The following is a 16,726-nucleotide window of genomic DNA, read 5'->3' as shown; positions in this document are numbered from 1 at the left end:
TCCGCGTATTGAGATCGCCACAACTCATTCGCCCTTGCTTACACTGCGCTGTACACTGCGCACCGCCCAATTATGTCATAAATTTGCACGAAAACAAGCATTATTTTTGCTAAATGTCTGGCGTTGTCAACAATTGCTTTTTGTATATTTGATTTTGGCGCAGACTGACACCTGACAGGCAAGATGAGAGCAGTTTTCCGACATAGTACAGACCATCAATTATGAAATAAAGCATTTTTTCTTTTATTTTGTGGGGCATTATGGGCATTTTCAGTCTCTTTGAACACGTTTATGCTCTTCAAATACCCCATCTCTTATGCGGCTATAGTGGGAGATCCTCATCGACATCATCGCATTTATTGTCATTCCAGTCTGACGTGTATCACGACTATCGCAAGAAGTGGCATTCGGGACCCGACTGAGATTACATGCTGCCATTTTTTTCTGCCGGTGTGGCACGGGTATAAATTACTCATGTTTTACAATATTTTCCACGCGTCAGTTCGTCTGGCGTCGTTTTCTCAAGGCTTCAAATAGCTCTCCGTGCTGATGCACATGCTCATGCACAGCCAGAATGGCCTTAGATTAACTCTCACCGTGCCCATGAGAAATCCTCTGTTTATAACACTGTATAACTACGCTTGGACAGTACAAGCACTCAAATAGTCTTCTTTTTAGGGTTACATTTATTCGGCTGCTTTTCCTTATAATGTAATATTAAACTAAGTTACGTATTTTTGCTGACTTGAGCTTGGGCATGAAAATTAGGCAGACCGATACAACAAACGTTTCATGTCCAAGCTCAGGCTTTCGTCGTCACGAATCTTGTTCACAGGCTTCCCTGTGTTTATGCTTACTACTTGATACGAGCGAACAGAACTGACGTATATATAGGCCTCCGTGATGCAGTAAAATGTGGGTGTATACCATTGACGTTCAAGACCGCAGGTAAAATTCTGGTACTCCCGAGCGAGTGCCATATTTGCCGTTTATGCATGATGAACATTCTTTTGTTTGGAATGCATTTGATATTGCCTCTTTCGGCTGACTTGTGAACGACCTCTGTTCGGTTCCAGGGACGGATCCAGGGGTTCCAGGGGCGGATCCAGACACTCGCTTTGGCGTGTGTGTGTGTGTGTGTGGTGGTGGTGGTGATGGGGAGGTTTATTTGTCGAAGCTTGTAACCCGGGAGGGGTGAGGGGGAAAACTAATGTGTAACCTAGAGTTTTGGGGGTGGGGGCGATCGCCCCCCCCCTCCCTTTTTATCCACCACTGGTTCGGTCCTCATGTAACATACTCTGCACCGTCCCTGCCGAAGCGTAACAACATCAGTACATGTTATGATTCGCAATTACAAAAACAAATATCGTAACAAGGTGCACGAACCCCGCATACTGACGAGGCTTCAAAGGACAGCGCATTTTGGAAATGTTAAAAGGGGAGCGCCTTTTTTTTTCGTGCTTTATGCACAAAGAACTGGAGAAAACGTCACTTAATACGCCCTTCAACGTACATTTAGCTCATAAACGCCGTTTTTATTTAGTTTATCCCCGCCGTACTTCATATCGGGTAGCCCTCTGCGACGAACTGTACTATTTCGTGTACGTGCCCTCATTTTAATGGTACACTGCTCGTCGTCTTCTCTTGTTGCTACAAAAGAGCTCATCCAGACGATATCATCCTCTCATCTTTCTCCTTCGCTAAGAAGATCCTTCCCTAAATATACTCCCTCCTCTTCCCCATCTTTCCCTCTTCGTTCTCCCAAACCGGTCTCCCTTTCCCCCGGGCGAATTATGAAATATTGCGCTTCATTATGCAGTCAACATGCCTCCCATCAGCGCCTCCTTTCCCCCCTCTTACGTTCTTCCAACTCCCCGTATCCCTCGCTTCCCATCCCGCCTTAACCTTTCCCCCATTTTTCATATCGGTACACCTTTCTGCTGCGTTCAGTATGATGTAGCGCCCCGCCTCGCGATTCTATAGCTGCTTCCGCAGGCACTACATCTCGGGCCGAGTAGTCGCTTAACGCATTACGCTGCTCATGACACCACCTCACGCGGAGCGCCCCAAACTCGTCTGCAAACCCTGGGGAGTCATCGGCGCTTCAGTGAGCTCCCCTCGTTACATGTGTACCATTCTTTCGCTCTTCTTCTTCGTCGCCCTCTTTTTCTTTTTTTTCGAACTCACGTCGCCTGCCTTTTTCTTCTACGTCATCTTTTCTTTTTTTCTTAGCTTTTCATGTTTCTTTTTTTTACCTTTCACAACACCGAGTCGTGTATGTAAATATTGAGAGAAGAGAGAGTTCGGGCGAAAAAATAATAATAAAATGAAACCAGCGTACATGAATTTGCATTCGCCAACGGGATAAGTCTCAAGAATAGATGCGATTTTTTGAGTGACTTTATAAGAAGCTAAGGTTTTGTGTGTCACTGTGTGTGTGGGAGGGGGGGGGAACTCGACGTGGGCTCTCGATACCGTCGTCTGACATGCATTGTGTTTTCGCGTTAGAAAACAGGCATCCAGATTACGACGATGCTCGCGAAAGGCAATGCCGTTGCTTTCCCGTGACGTTTTCACCTAAACCGATAACGCTGTGGTAGTTTTGTTGTATGCCTAAACGTTTCCTGGGAGCCATCTGCGAAAGACAGTTGACATTCAAGGTAGAATATTTTGCCGAAGTGACAACCAACATGCTTAAAAAAGAAACTGTTGCCAGAATTGAAGATGACACACATAGAATATTGTACTTTATTTATTTTTTGTTTTTGTTTTTTGCAGTCAGATTGTCGTTGTTCGCAACGTGGATTAGGGTGCGTTTCAAATACGTATATACCTGTATTTGCGTACGCTGATGAAGTGGAGCGTACGTGAAGCGATCTGTTCATCATCTGCTTGCGCTTGTTGGCGTCGTTGCGTGCCCGTAAACGTGTGTGCATTGTATAGGATACTAATCGTTTAATGAACATTGCAGGCACGGATTCGGCGACTCTAGAAAGCCACTTCTTGAGTCGGCGAGACTGGTGGAGTCCATCTTGAGCCAGCAGATGAAATCCCTGGTATGTGTTATGCGTTATTCCTATTCTAGTGCATTTTCACTGGATCCTCCTCGGATGCTGTTGCTAACTTTTTTACATCGCTGATTGTCAATCGGGGAATGTCAAAACTGATTCAAGTACGGTCAATGCAAGCGATAAAAACATAAAACCACTGAAACTACTACAGTCGACCCCCGTTTATCCGGACGGTGCCGTTCCCGGCGAAATCGTCCGGATACCGGGGCATCCGGATAAATGAAACGGCCGAATAGAAACGTCCTACACAGCAAGGTTTAATTAAAACACAGAAATCTCGTCAATGACAGCTGTTGCATAGTAGTGTAGGCACCCGATTCCTGCAAACTTTTGCTAATTGCATAGAGTTGAGCCACGCTGTTGCGCTGCCCGAAGAATGTCAGTGCGGACGCAAAGTGTCAATGTCGGAGCCTTGTTTCTCACTGGCGTCATCGGCACCGTCATGCTGCATATCATCGGAGGCAACAGCAGCAATCACACCGTCATCAGTCATAGCTGCACACGCGTTATCATCCTTATCAACTTCAAAGTAGTCACAAACCGCCGCATCATCTACGGCAGTCGCAGTGAGCCTCTGCATCAGGGATCGCAGCTCAGCTAGGGGAATGTCTTCATCGGCCAACGGGCCGTAAGCAGCAGGCCCTCGGGTTGGAGTTTTCCCTTCCAGAACCGGACAGTTGCTCGAGATATTTCCAAATGACTCGACTGATCAACGTGACCCAACGCACACAAATAGAAAAGCGGCTCATCGTGCAAGGTTGCCTCCCCTACGGAGGAATGTGGGTCCCTGACGCATGACGGGAATAACCCCAACACAGCAAAAAGGGTGACGAAGCGGGGTCAGCGTCTCATCTTACACACGGTAGTCCGGATAACTGAAGCTAGATTACAAGAGTTTTCGACTTTCGTTCCCTAGAATTCTTGTCCGAGTCCGGAAGCTGAAGTCCGGATAAACGAGAACAAAATACATGGAGGAAAATCCGTTCCCGTGCCTTTTGTCCGGATACCGCGGGATCCGGATAAATGAAGTCCGGATAAACGGGGGTCGACTGTACCACCGACAACTGCACAACTACTACTGCTTCCAACGTTTTTCTTTTGTTGTTTTTGTTTTTGTCCGCAGATGGATCCTAGTTCTTGTTCCGCTTTAGATTCCGAATTGATTTCCCCACTTTTTATTTGATACTATACATTGCGCTTCTACTATACTATACATTCTAACGCTCATTACACCTTAAATAATTGTCCTATTTCTAAATCTGACACATATAAATACCTAGGGATTCATCAAGTTTCGAATCTTAGTTGGACGGCTCACGTTAATGCAATTATCAACGAAGCTAACCGTAAACTTGGATTCCTACGCCGTAATTTAAAGCATGCACCACCATCTGTTAAAAGACTAGCATACACTACCCTTATTCGTCCTAAATTAGAGTACGCTTCCTCTATCTGGGATCCGCATTTATTTACACTAAATAACTTACTAGAATCTTTCCAAACCGTGCCGCACGGTTCATATCTAATGTCTATTACTATCCTTCTAGCATTTCATCAATCAAGCTATCTCTAGACCTTCCTGATCATGTGTTACGCCGGAAGTTTCTACGACTTTGTCTTTTTCACAAGTTTTTTCACAACATCATTTTACGACCGAATTTCATCACAGCTGCTTCCTATACATCGCCGAGACATGACCACATTCTTAAAGTTGAACGTTTTCTATGCAACACTGACCAATTTTCTTGTTCATTTTTTCCGTACACATCCAACGAGTGGAACTGTCTTCCTCAGAACATTGTCATAATTAACGATTTCATTCTATTCAAGCGAGAACTAGCCAATTTCCTGTGTATTTAATATTTCCGTGTTATTTATATTCTACTTGTGTTAACTTTTATCTTCGTTTACCCCCTCATGTAATGCCCCAATGGGGCGCCTTGAGGTACTACCATAAATAAATAAATGTGTGTGATACTCAGGTGTGTTGACGTGACCATGTCTCACATTTACTTGGCATATCATTCTAGCATGCACTGACCACTCTGGTGGTGAGGATGCGCGATATATGTGCCAAAAAAGAAAGGCGGAAACGGCATGTTCGCCGGTTTTCCCTATCATATATTGTTGAGAATGCAAGAATTGTATGACCAAAATGGAATGAACAGCGCATGCGCTTCTCCTTTTTGCCGATAAAAATTATATGAAGTTGACGAATTCTCCACGTCACCTAACGCGAATACTCCTAAAGTTGCAGGGAAACTCCATTGTACTGCAGAATACAGAGCTGGACCACAACACGATGGTAATCAAAGCAGATTTGCTCTTAACGTGTTGACGCACCCTTTTAGGGAGAGTGACAAGGTTTTCCGCTAGAATGCGTCGCGTAGCACAGGTGTTGTGCACGCAAAGCACGCGGACAACGAAGTTTTATTTTTTGTGAACTCCACAGAGGGGCGGGGGTCGGGGAGCCCGAGGACTACCGCGTACATTTGGACTCCATTGCTACTTTACCATCTAGCGTGTCTCTCTGCCTCCGGTTTCTCTCGCTGTCTCTCTAAAGCAGGGCGCAAAGTCGAACACTTGCAACTAGAAGGTGAAATTGACTTTTTTTTATTATTTTTATTATTATTATTATTATTATTATTACCATTATGGCAGTCTTGTGAAGCGTACTTCACCTCACGCTTGGAAGTGTGAGGTGAAGCCGACATGCATATTGGCGCCGCCACCCGAAAGTATACTTTGAACATAAAAGTAGAATGCAAGCGATCTGGTGTAGAGTTTGGTGCAAGCTTTCGTCTCCCCTCACACTCAAGGAAATGTTACCTTGTTCGAAAGAATCCTTCCTCTTCCAGAGAGGCAGGTGACAAGTCGACGTAAAATGTCGTGTCCGTGTGTCAAATGCTGTGGTACTGCATGTAATCTCCAACCCTTACGGTGATGCCTCCAATTGTAAGGTGTCATTCGGCGTATGCGGCTCATGATGTCATAAGGTCGTCATCGACGTTAATTTTATGCATACCCTGAGCTTAATATTAAAATTATGTTCTTTCCTGATGACGGACGAAGTTCGGGCTAACGTAGGGTCTATACCGAATGTTCACCTTGAGAGCGGGGGGTCAGTTCCTGTCGTTTGAGAAGAAGATGAGTGCAGGAAAAAGAAGGGCGAAGTATGATGACTGTGCCGTTGGCGCTACGAGTCGTAATTATGATGATTCCGCCTCGAACAGAATAACTCATCTCACGGGTCCCTCCGTTGCTTTTGCCATGGATATCAAGTTAAGCGCATTAGGAGAAACATCTTCGAGGCTTTTGCATATATGCATACAGCTCCTATGTAAGACTGACGGACACTTTGCATTAAGACCGGATGGTGCTCGCCCGGGTTCTTAGGGATCGCACTTTTTGATGTTGTTGCCGCTACTTCTATACCGTATTCCTCTGCGATGGGCTGTTTGAGGAGATCGCAAACGCTGGGCTCTTACGCATCGACGTTTCTGTCTTTCATTCTTTTCGTACTTATTTTCTGCCGCTTCCAGAACTTCGCACACAAAGCTGGACAAGTAGGGGAACGCCGCTTTCGTTTCGTATATAGGGGAATCGTATCATTGTCATTTTTTCGTGCAGGCGCGTTCGCGTGCCGACGTGAGCACGTCCAGAAAATAACTTTGGTGCAAATTACGCATAGTATGTCTGAGGAGAACAAGAGAGGGAGAGAGAGAGAAAATATAACTTCAGTGCGCATAGTTCTCAGTGAAGGCCTACAGCAAAGTTGTAGTCACGTCAACCGTACGTGTTAATATTTTATAAGCTGTTGAGTATGGCGTTCCACATCATGTTAAATGACCATGCTAATCATCCAAACTGTTGCTCGCATGCATGAGCATTCAATGACGGGACATCGTAGTTCGGATTTTCTAGGTTCGTAGCTACTTTAAAACCCACAATTGGAATTCAACTTGAAAGCTCATCATTGCAATTCAACTTCGAAACTCATAATTGGAATCCAACATCAAAGCATATCATCCGAATTCAACTTCGACGTCACATAACATCTCAAACTACCATTCAATATCAACTTCAACATCGCATCATATCGCAGCCTGTCACACAACATCACATCATTCCGATGTGATAGTATACGACGCCCGTGATATGACCATCATGAGTGAATTTGTGATTTATACCGTCCTTTTTTTTCTTTTGTTTGTAAAGAAACGCTGTTATTGTGTAGTGCTGTGCAGTCTATAATTGCTTTGACTCATCTCTCTCTGTCCCAGCTCCAGCAAGCCGCCGAAGTTTCAGTGCTGCGTGGGGCCAAGGTCGTTGGATTGGAGGATATTCTTTTCCTTACCAGGAAAGACAAGGTATATTTGAGCTTGCTCTCATTCGTTCGTAATATGCGCATGAACAACGTGGTTTAAAACCGTTTGCAAAGGTCACACCACAATGTCTGCCTATGCAGAACGTGACCTCACTGTGCAGTGTACGCGATTCGGCCACCGAAGACAAAGCCGATGCGCACGGAATACGAGTCGTTTATTTTTACACCCTCGTGGTAAATTTTACATTTTGTAGTAGTTACCGACACAGTAACGTCTTGGCAGTCGTGGGGTGTTCAGATGGTCTCGTGATGTACTGTACACAGGTTCAGGCCACTTCAGGCTCTTGCTCGTTCTGCTTCGGCTTTGTTCGCTTACAGTTTCGATGCATTACTGTTTTCCCGATGTGCGTATCCAAGGAAATGGTCCGCACGCTCGACGGATAGCGCTGGGGTGCTTCTTCTGCGCGCACTACGCCAGTGCAGTGAAAGCACGCTTTACAGGAGACCGCCATAGCTTGAGACATTCCATTCGTTCGTGACCGGCGCATAATCTAAGTTTCGCAAAACCGTATCTCGGAAGTTATAAATACAAACGTCTGGATTCTTGTCCTGTGACGTGACGATTTTTCTTGCGAATGAGTTTTACCGCTATTGTTAACGAATTCTGTCAGCACTTCTTTACTACCACAGTTTCACAGCCCGAAAGCAGTTTGGCATTTCGTACTTAGCCTGGCCTGTCCTACACGTACCTCCCTACCGCGTAGAGCTTCACAATGGGTACTCTGAAGCGTATCACAGATGCAAGAATATGGTGCAATAACTAAAAATTGCATGCATGCATGCGTAGATGCAAGGATGCGATGCATAGATGCAATAACTAAAAAAGTATTTCCTCTGGCATCGGTTGACTCTTCTGCAATTACGTGCGACGAAATGCATATACGGCGCAGACAGTAAAGGGGAGCAGTGGTACTGATTGGCGCCCATCACTGACCGTTCACGCATTCACCCGTGTGCCCTGCACGCGCGTATTCTTTATTCATTTATTTATTTATTACTATTATTTGGAAAGCTTAGCATATAAGGAGCAGGCGCTTAATGACGGACGACACTCTCGGGAACCCTCCCTGACGTTAAACTGTGCACAAATGCGTCCGCATGCTGCTCTAGGAACACGGAGACGCGTGTGAAATGGAGCGTGCCAAACGACTGTTGTCACTTAACGAAGAAAGTGACTTAAGGGGAAGGCGATGGGCCATGGTCATGGCAGAGTGTCCTTTATGCAACATCCCATTGCGTCCTGCATTTGGTGTACATGCGAGGTGCATTTGTCCACGTTTGTACGTGTGTAAAAGATCGTCTTGTTGCCGAGACGCATTTCTCGAAAACGTTTCTTATTTTAGGACCCTCCTTTTTTTCCCTCTGTCTCTCTCAGCTATTAAAAATACGTAGAGGGCGGATGCATTAGCGCGTCCCGAATGCATTTGTATAAGTTAGAGCAATAATGCTCGTTCGTGTTGATAAATGGCAACGTTTCAAGAATCAACCGTTTGTATGTTGGCGTTGTTCAGAAAAAACAAAACAACAAAAAACGTTTTGGTGAACTGATTTAAGAAATGTCGGACGTTTCAGTCCTAGCAAAGTGAGCTCACATTAACGTATTCACATTTACGTTATTTGTTATTTCACACAATTATTTCATACATTTATTGTTACTTATGTGTGTTTCTCGTTATATATTTATCTTTGCAATCCATCGGCGTAGCCGAGTATTAGGTGACCTTTCTGGTCGTATGTCGGCGGAGTTTCCCCTGAAGCTGTCCCAGCAAGCGCACTAACACTCTTGTCTCCCACGCGTTCCTGCTGTCCCCTGTGCGCGTGTCTATGTCTCTACGCCGCCGATAGCAACAATTGATTCGCGGTGCTAACACCAAATATAAAAACGTATTGGAATGCCTCTGTGCATCTCTTTTTGTATTGCCAACAGTGATGTCCTACCGCACTTACACTTTTACGTACAACAAATCGATTACCTACCGTAATTTCACGTGTATAAGCCGCATCGCAGATAAGCCACAGGACCCGTTTTTAGGAACGTTTTGAAAATTTTCGGGCAGATAAGCGGCATTCGCAGATAAGCCGTGGGCAATACGACGCGACTGATTTGTGCGACAAAGGAGAAAGCCATAAACCCGTTGGTCCACACTCCGGGGTCGGCCTGGTATACAACAAAGGAGGTCAGTTCTAGTGTTCTGCCAAGATCGGATTGTGCCCTTGTTGCGGGGTCTTCATGGATCGGCGGGTCAGTGGCCTTCCAGAATACATGAGCCACTGTCACCAGTTTCGTTAAATCTGCTCCGGGGAAGGCACCCGGAAGGTCAGTCTACTCGAATATGGACGCGCCCCTGTCACGCATTGTTCGTGCATTCGCAGTTCGGTACTGTTCGAGGGACACTGTCGACCCTTTCGTCAAAACCGGCGTATGGGGAAAATACCAGGGAAAAATAGTGATCAGATAAGCCGCAACGGTGGATAAGCAGCAGAGCGCCCGTAAGAAAAAAAAATATCGCGCATAACCCGCGGCTAATACGCGTCAAATTACGGTACATTATGCAGTATGCGGCTATTAGTCAAGAAGATGAATTACACAAACCTCAGGAAACGGAGCGCCGTTATAAAATTGTTTTTCACGCGCACATTCGTGCAGGTAAAGTTGGCTCGCCTGGTACGCTACCTGGAGCTGAAGTCCTTCCAAGGCTCCGTGATTCCGAGTATGGGAGTCGACGAGGATGCAGCAGCCGCAGTCGTCGGTGTAGAATCTGGTACAAAGCTCCTACGAATTATCTTGATTTATGTTATCATTGCGTTCTGTCAATAACTGTTAAAGGTAACGTGCGGATTCGTTCCAGATTGTAACATTCTATTACAGTACGTTGCTGTGTTCACCATCTCAGTAGAGAACTATTTTGACCGATCGTCACTATAGTCGGTTCAGGAGCGCCTGTTGAAAACGGCGTGGACGCGGGCTTCGGATTATAGCCAGTTTTAGCTGAACGTGTTAATGTCACGCTCCGCTCCGCAGCGAGCGAAAGCAGAGCCCGTGTGGTCGCTGCACATGATCAGCACGGTCAGCTGGGAGCGTGTTTCCGGAGTGGCGTTACCCCTCCGCTCGCTGTCCGTGTGCGTTTACGGGTGGGTGCTCGCACATACAGAAACGATGTAATGTCGCGTAGAAGACAAACGAAACAGTGTCGTTTAAAACAAAAGCTTCAGGTCCGGATCCTCCAATATTTCGGAGAAGAGCTGTGCATCTACATGGGCCCGGAGCTCCTCGGTCTTTGTTCGAAATGTCGACATCTTCCGAGCTGATGCTTTTGTTTCCGTCTACATTAACTGAATCCATAGATTTTACATTTTCAAGGATTACTTACTTGTTTTATTCAGATACGAAATAGGTTCTCTTCACTCTTGTTTGTTTTGTGTGTGCGCGCGTGCAGCACTGCGTAGTTTCAGTTCACTCTACCAGGTAGTGTCGTCTCAAAGCTCCGCTCGAACGGTCGATGGAGACGCTCCGTTAAAGGGACCACGAAGAGATTTCAAAAACCTCTGCAAGCATATGTACGCATTCGTAGCCGCTAATCCATTCACCATGTGGAGTGTGAACGCGGTTAGAACAACGGAGGTATTAAGTAAAAGCCACGGCCAAAAAGGCGACTGCCGCGACGCCTCCGCTGCTGGCGCCACGGAGAAGCTGGCTATGACGTCAAAAGCAGACGACCTTGGCCACTGTCGTGCTAGCTTGGTGCAACCTTGGAGTCAGCAAAGGATGTAAGTGACGTCTGACCGCTTGCAAGGTGCGTGTCTGGCAACCGTTACACGCCTCTTTTTCTCCTTTTTTTTACGTTGAATACAATATGGCAAAAATATGATATATTTCAGATAATAGGCTTCCTTGCGAGTCGTTCTGTACTCAGAACTCAGATTTTTTGGGAGTCACTTCATGGACCTTTAAAAACTGTATCCTGCACTCCGTTTCGTTGGGGCAAAGCACGGGAACACGTTCAGCTAAAACTGTGTAAATCTTTAAAAAAGTGTTAGGTTAGAAGGTTTCCGTTACCACGCAATACATTACGTGAGGCGAGTGCTCAAGGTTGCCACCTTTACATTCATCTCTGCTTTTCATCAGTGGGTGACAGTAAGTCGCCGGTGGTGCCTCGCGTGAAGAGGACCAAACTCTGCCGAGACTTCCTCAGTACCATCGATCAAACTGGGGAACTCGTGAGCGTCTTCACGGACCCCGTGTTTGATGAGGTCAAGCACGAACGAGATGTGGTAAGTTACACTTCTGTTAATTCGAGCCAGTAGGAAGCCTATGTGAGACGTCTTATATCCAAAACAGTCAGGCATTAAAGGAACATTGTAGAGACCTCAAACATATTCTTTTTTTTTTTTACCGCGTGATATGAACGTGCAGGAAATGTGACGGAAATGGAATGATGGCAGTTGAAGAAAAGGCACCAGCAGTGGGGTTCGAACCCACACCATCTGATTGCCATTTCTGATTGGTTCTCTTAAACTGCCATCATTCCATTGAAGTATGTAACCGTGCGGTATGAAGCTTGTCTTGCGTTTGTCCTTCTATGATTAATTGCCTCATTCGCTAAAATGTCACTGAAAGCATTTCCTTTGGGAAGTGCGCATTTCCGAAGAAAATTAATTCAAAAGAGCGTGCGCAGCGGTGGCGGTCTTTCCCAGCTGTCTATGGTCAATTGTGACGTCAGGTCATCGGAGCACCTCTAGATGGAAAGCATGGCGCAGATGGAAAGCATGGCGACGGGTCGTCTGCTCCGCTGCAGACGCGGGACGGAACGCCAAATACAACCGCAGAAGGAAAGAAGGCGGACGCCTCTCTATTGGGCGGATGACGTGACGTCACAGATTGGCGGCTGGGGGAAGCACATTTTTCGGCCTGCGTGATTGAAAACTCCCTTGCGCACCAGGATTGCGCGCTGCTCTCGTACTTTTTATGTGAATCTCAGTGCTTGTGATCTTAATTTCTATTCCTCCCGATATATTTTTCTTTCGCGCCCCCTCCGTGTGCTTTAATCCATATCTTTTGAAGATTACCATGAACACCTTACGTCCTTGCTTATGACATTGATGTTACATCTATCTCTCAATCTATTTGACCTCAAGTATACCTCCAAATAGCATTCCTGCGTCGTGCACTTCAGTGCGTCTCACATCGGTGCTGCCGTCATAGGCCGCAATCGAGACGCGGCGGATGCGCAAGGAGATTAGACTGTTGCGAAGTTTTGCCTTGATCAGTGTTATAGGATTACGGTACTCTGTGTACTAGGTTACATATGTCTAGTTCCTACTGAACGAATGCTGTTTTTTCGTCATTATAGAGAGCAGAAGCGCACACAAGGTGCATGGATCAAGCACAATACTTGGAATATTCGAATGCAAGATGTTCGTCGTTCTGTAAGTGCTTTCTGTAAGTTAAACTTGCCGCTACTGCTCTCACATAGGTAGATCGAACAGAAGAGAGGATTGTGGGAGGGGGGGGATGTGTCCAAGAAAAATGCGATGTGCAGCTGGTGGGAATCCATATCAACAATATTGTTGACCCTCACACCAAAGACGATAATCCGAGAATATACTAAAAGCGACATGCTTTAAATTTCTATCGTTAGGTGCAACGTATCTCATTTCCAAACAACCGCCTATACGCGTGGGAAAGCTTTCGTGGATCGCAGGCTATTTCACGACAATGGGAAATTCGGTAACCTCGTCGTGGTATTAGAAACTGTTACTAGACTGATGATAGCGCCACCGTCAAGTTACCGTGCATACCGGAACCGATGCATGCATCCAACAATGGACAGTGCATGACTCAGAATCGTGCGTACCTTTCCGGTGAAAGTTTTTTTTAAATATATATTATTGCGTAGTGTGCTCCGACATGGTACAGTGTTGGACAAAACTTTACGGAACATGCTCCGGCGCATTCCTTCCTCAGCGTGATACGCTACCAGCGAATGGTTCCGTACGGACTTGCGAACAGGTGACTGGGTTAACTAGACACATATCTGTAAGTCAGTGCGGTCCCATTCCCTGCTAGCGTATCACTCTGAGGAAGGAATGCACCGGAGCGTGCTTCGTAAACTTTTGTCCAGCATTTATAAGTCCCAAACGTCGCCACACCAGCGTTTGGGACTTATAAACATATGTTCAACGTGCAGCCAAAGAGCGTATGCTATTTTTCTTCATTTTGTCCAGCATTGTACTACTGTGAATTGAAGTTCCAATACGGCACGCCTGCTCGAAAGCATTTTGGTACAGCTACAATATAGGCCGCCATTCTGATAGATCTGTATCCTTCCAAATATAGGTGGAAAAACCAAAACAGGAAAATTCAGAGAGTGGTTGCTGAAGGATCTGCACTCCGACATCCGACTTCATAGCACAGCTCTGGAGTTGTTCAGCTACCTGGCGTACGAGACTGTTGCTCAGGTTGGCGTCAGCGATGATGTTTCCTTGTGTGATGCATCCAATGCACAGTCCTTGTTCAACGTGAATTCATGCGAAATGTTTGTCGGAACCAAGGAATCTTAGCCTATATGGTACAAAGAATTGTATCTGCAGTAGAAGGGGTAGAGCTGTATGCATGGGCATCCAGTTCATGGGAAGAGCGTAAATGTTGCCATTTAGGGAAAATATATCATTGTATGAGAAAGTAGTACTATATTGTGTAAGCTTGTCATGATCCGTGAGGTGCCCTAGATCAGTCAAGAATACAAAATCACATTCCCAGTGCGTTTTATTGGTCCAAGGCAGTCCGGTCGTTCTCTGTTGTCTTCATTGCCTGCGAGTGAAGGATGCTGGCGTGCAGCATGCTGGCTCGCTTCGTTGGAAAGGGTGGTCGAAACATTGAGGGTACTTTTCACATGCAGCTCAGCAGACTGTTGTTCTAGTTTACCATTAATCGCACACCATTATTTTCAAATAAAAATAGTTTGATGCGTTCTAGATAGTGGACTTAGCCTTGCTCGTCAAGAAGGACTCCAAATCTTTGCCTGGGGACCCTCTGTCCTGGTCTCTTCCACCAGTCACATGCAATCCAGAATTCCCCAATGTGCTTCTGCCACTTCCACACGAGAGAAATGTGGCCGCCACTTCCTCAGAGGCAGCTGGCAAGGTAAGATAGATTTAATGGAATTGAGAACAGCTCCCACGGCAGGTAAATCAGTGTTGCCAAGCGCGGCTGGTCACCTGACGAATAAAACAAACGATCCAATACAAGAAATAAAATGCAACGCAGATGTCCCAGTGATGGCCAGTAGTTAACTACATGTAGTTAAACTACTAGTTAAACTACCTGGTTGTAGTTAAAAAGTAGTTATCAACTACTTGCAGAAATGAAGTGGCAACTACTAGTTAAACTACTATTTTAAGTAGTTAGCTACAGTAGTTAGGTTACTGAAGGCGCAAACTACTTCTGATTTTGCCGCAAGCTTTACGGCACGATTGTGCTTCCGACTTTTACCTTGGGCTACTTGTTTGATGAGAACGGAGGTGCAGAGCAATTGTGTCGTGCATGTGTACTAAATCTTCACTCTTAATGCTTGTCTAGTGAAGCCTCGTTTGATTTGCACCAGCTCCGGTGGCGCAGCGGTAACGCGTGCGCTTGGAGACTGGGAGGTCCGCGGTTCGAATCCGCGGGCCGGCTGTGCCGTCTGGGGTTTTTCCTGGGTTTCCCTCAGATGTGTAATAGGCGTATGCCGGCACAGTTCCCCTGAAGTCGGCCCATGGACGCAGCTATCCTCCCCCCGAGCGGATTCCGCTCGGTCTTCCACTTCACCCTTCCTCTCCTCCTCTCCACCACCTTTCCCCTCCCGAGAAACATGCCGCCTAATCAGGCAGGCAGACCTCTCGGGTTCCTCCCAACGACACTCTTCCTCCTCCTCCTCCTCCTCCTCCGTTTGATTTGCTGTGAAATAATTCTGCAACTTAGTTTATCGCGTAGGCACAGAAAGAATCCCGCCGCAAGCTTTGTATTTGACGATCGTAGCAATGGCTTGAGCCAAAGTTTATCATTGCTTGTGATTCATATTTAGGTGTCCAAGAACAATACAAGGGATTGGTGTTGGTGGACAACGTTAAGTAGTTATAGATGTAGGTAAACTACATTGCAGTAGTTAAAAAAGTACTTTTAACTACTCCCCCGAAAAGTAGTTGAACTACTAGTTAAACTACTAAATCACAAAGTAGTTAGTAGTTATAGTTAAACTACTGTAGAAGTAGTTAGTGGCCATCACTGCAAAGTTACACTGAGGGAAGGTGAAACAGGTAGGAACACTTTATTACAATTAACATGCACGAGACTTTCGTGCAGAGTCTGCACTTCATCAGGTTCGAATGAAACTGCAAAGTGATGAAGTGCAGGCTCTGCACGAAAGTCTTGTTCATGTTAATTGTAATAAAATGTTCCTATCCGTTTTACCTTCCCTCAGTGTAAACACAAACCATCATTCAAGTCACGTCAGAGTGTTATCAGCTGTGCACAGATGATGGCACATCTCCTTTTTGCATAACCTAGACTTTGAGCTCGACATCGGTACAGTCATTTACCAGGCTAAGCAGATCCACAAAGTCCAATGCAACCCCATTTACGCCTCGTGCCCACACTCCAAGGGGAAAACAATTTAGTAAATTGGAGAGTATAAGACAGCAGTTACTCCCCTCATCCTGAAATTTAATCCAGTGCACTGCATATAGTCTCTAAACATCGTATAGAATTCCGTGTATTTGATCCCGAAAGGGACTAATGGAACTAATAGAACGTTGAAGACAAGACCGGACAGTGAGAAGGATGAGCTGTTTACCGGTGAAGAGAAAAGAAGGGGGAAAAAAACTGAGAATGGGGGATCGCGTGAGAGGGGCCTGGAACATCGTCGTCTTCGTTAACGCGGAGCGTGGAAATATTCAATATGGAATGGGTGTAGCAACGCATCTATAATCCCCGAAACGAAAAGTAGTCTTGCTTCTTTCGTCCTCCTCTTCTTCTTCCTAGAGTGTACGATTTATTCCAGGGCGAGGGAAGCAGCGTATCGGAGCTAGCGGAACCGGAATCCATCACACCTTCGGAGATTAGAGAAGCCATGCATAGGTACTGGAAGCAAAGAGGATCCTTTACGTGTTTTGCGGTAAGCGGACCCTGACAACATATCGCAGTCCTGCGGACATTCGATGTATGTACGAAGCCGCAACTCTCTCATAGCAACTCTCCGTTATAGTTTGTCATTCATTTGTTAGTTTGTCA

General features: G+C 45.8%; 1 protein-coding gene across 1 annotated transcript in view; it reads left to right on the top strand.

The window, feature by feature from the left end:
- Positions 1-16,726, top strand: part of LOC135399755 (transcription initiation protein SPT3 homolog) — a 64,615-nt gene that overhangs the window by 46,773 nt on the left and 1,116 nt on the right. The window contains exons 3-10 of the mRNA XM_064631485.1: positions 2,972-3,056; positions 7,355-7,441; positions 10,106-10,220; positions 11,585-11,730; positions 12,810-12,885; positions 13,796-13,917; positions 14,435-14,602; positions 16,497-16,610. Of these exons, the coding sequence (XP_064487555.1) occupies positions 2,972-3,056; positions 7,355-7,441; positions 10,106-10,220; positions 11,585-11,730; positions 12,810-12,885; positions 13,796-13,917; positions 14,435-14,602; positions 16,497-16,610 (913 nt within the window). The remainder of the gene's footprint in view (positions 1-2,971; positions 3,057-7,354; positions 7,442-10,105; positions 10,221-11,584; positions 11,731-12,809; positions 12,886-13,795; positions 13,918-14,434; positions 14,603-16,496; positions 16,611-16,726) is intronic.

This window comes from Ornithodoros turicata, chromosome 7 (genome assembly GCF_037126465.1).
Source record: "Ornithodoros turicata isolate Travis chromosome 7, ASM3712646v1, whole genome shotgun sequence".
Lineage (NCBI taxonomy): Eukaryota > Metazoa > Arthropoda > Arachnida > Ixodida > Argasidae > Ornithodoros > Ornithodoros turicata.
Note: the sequence above shows the minus strand (reverse complement) of the source record. Positions and strands in the feature narration are given on the sequence as shown.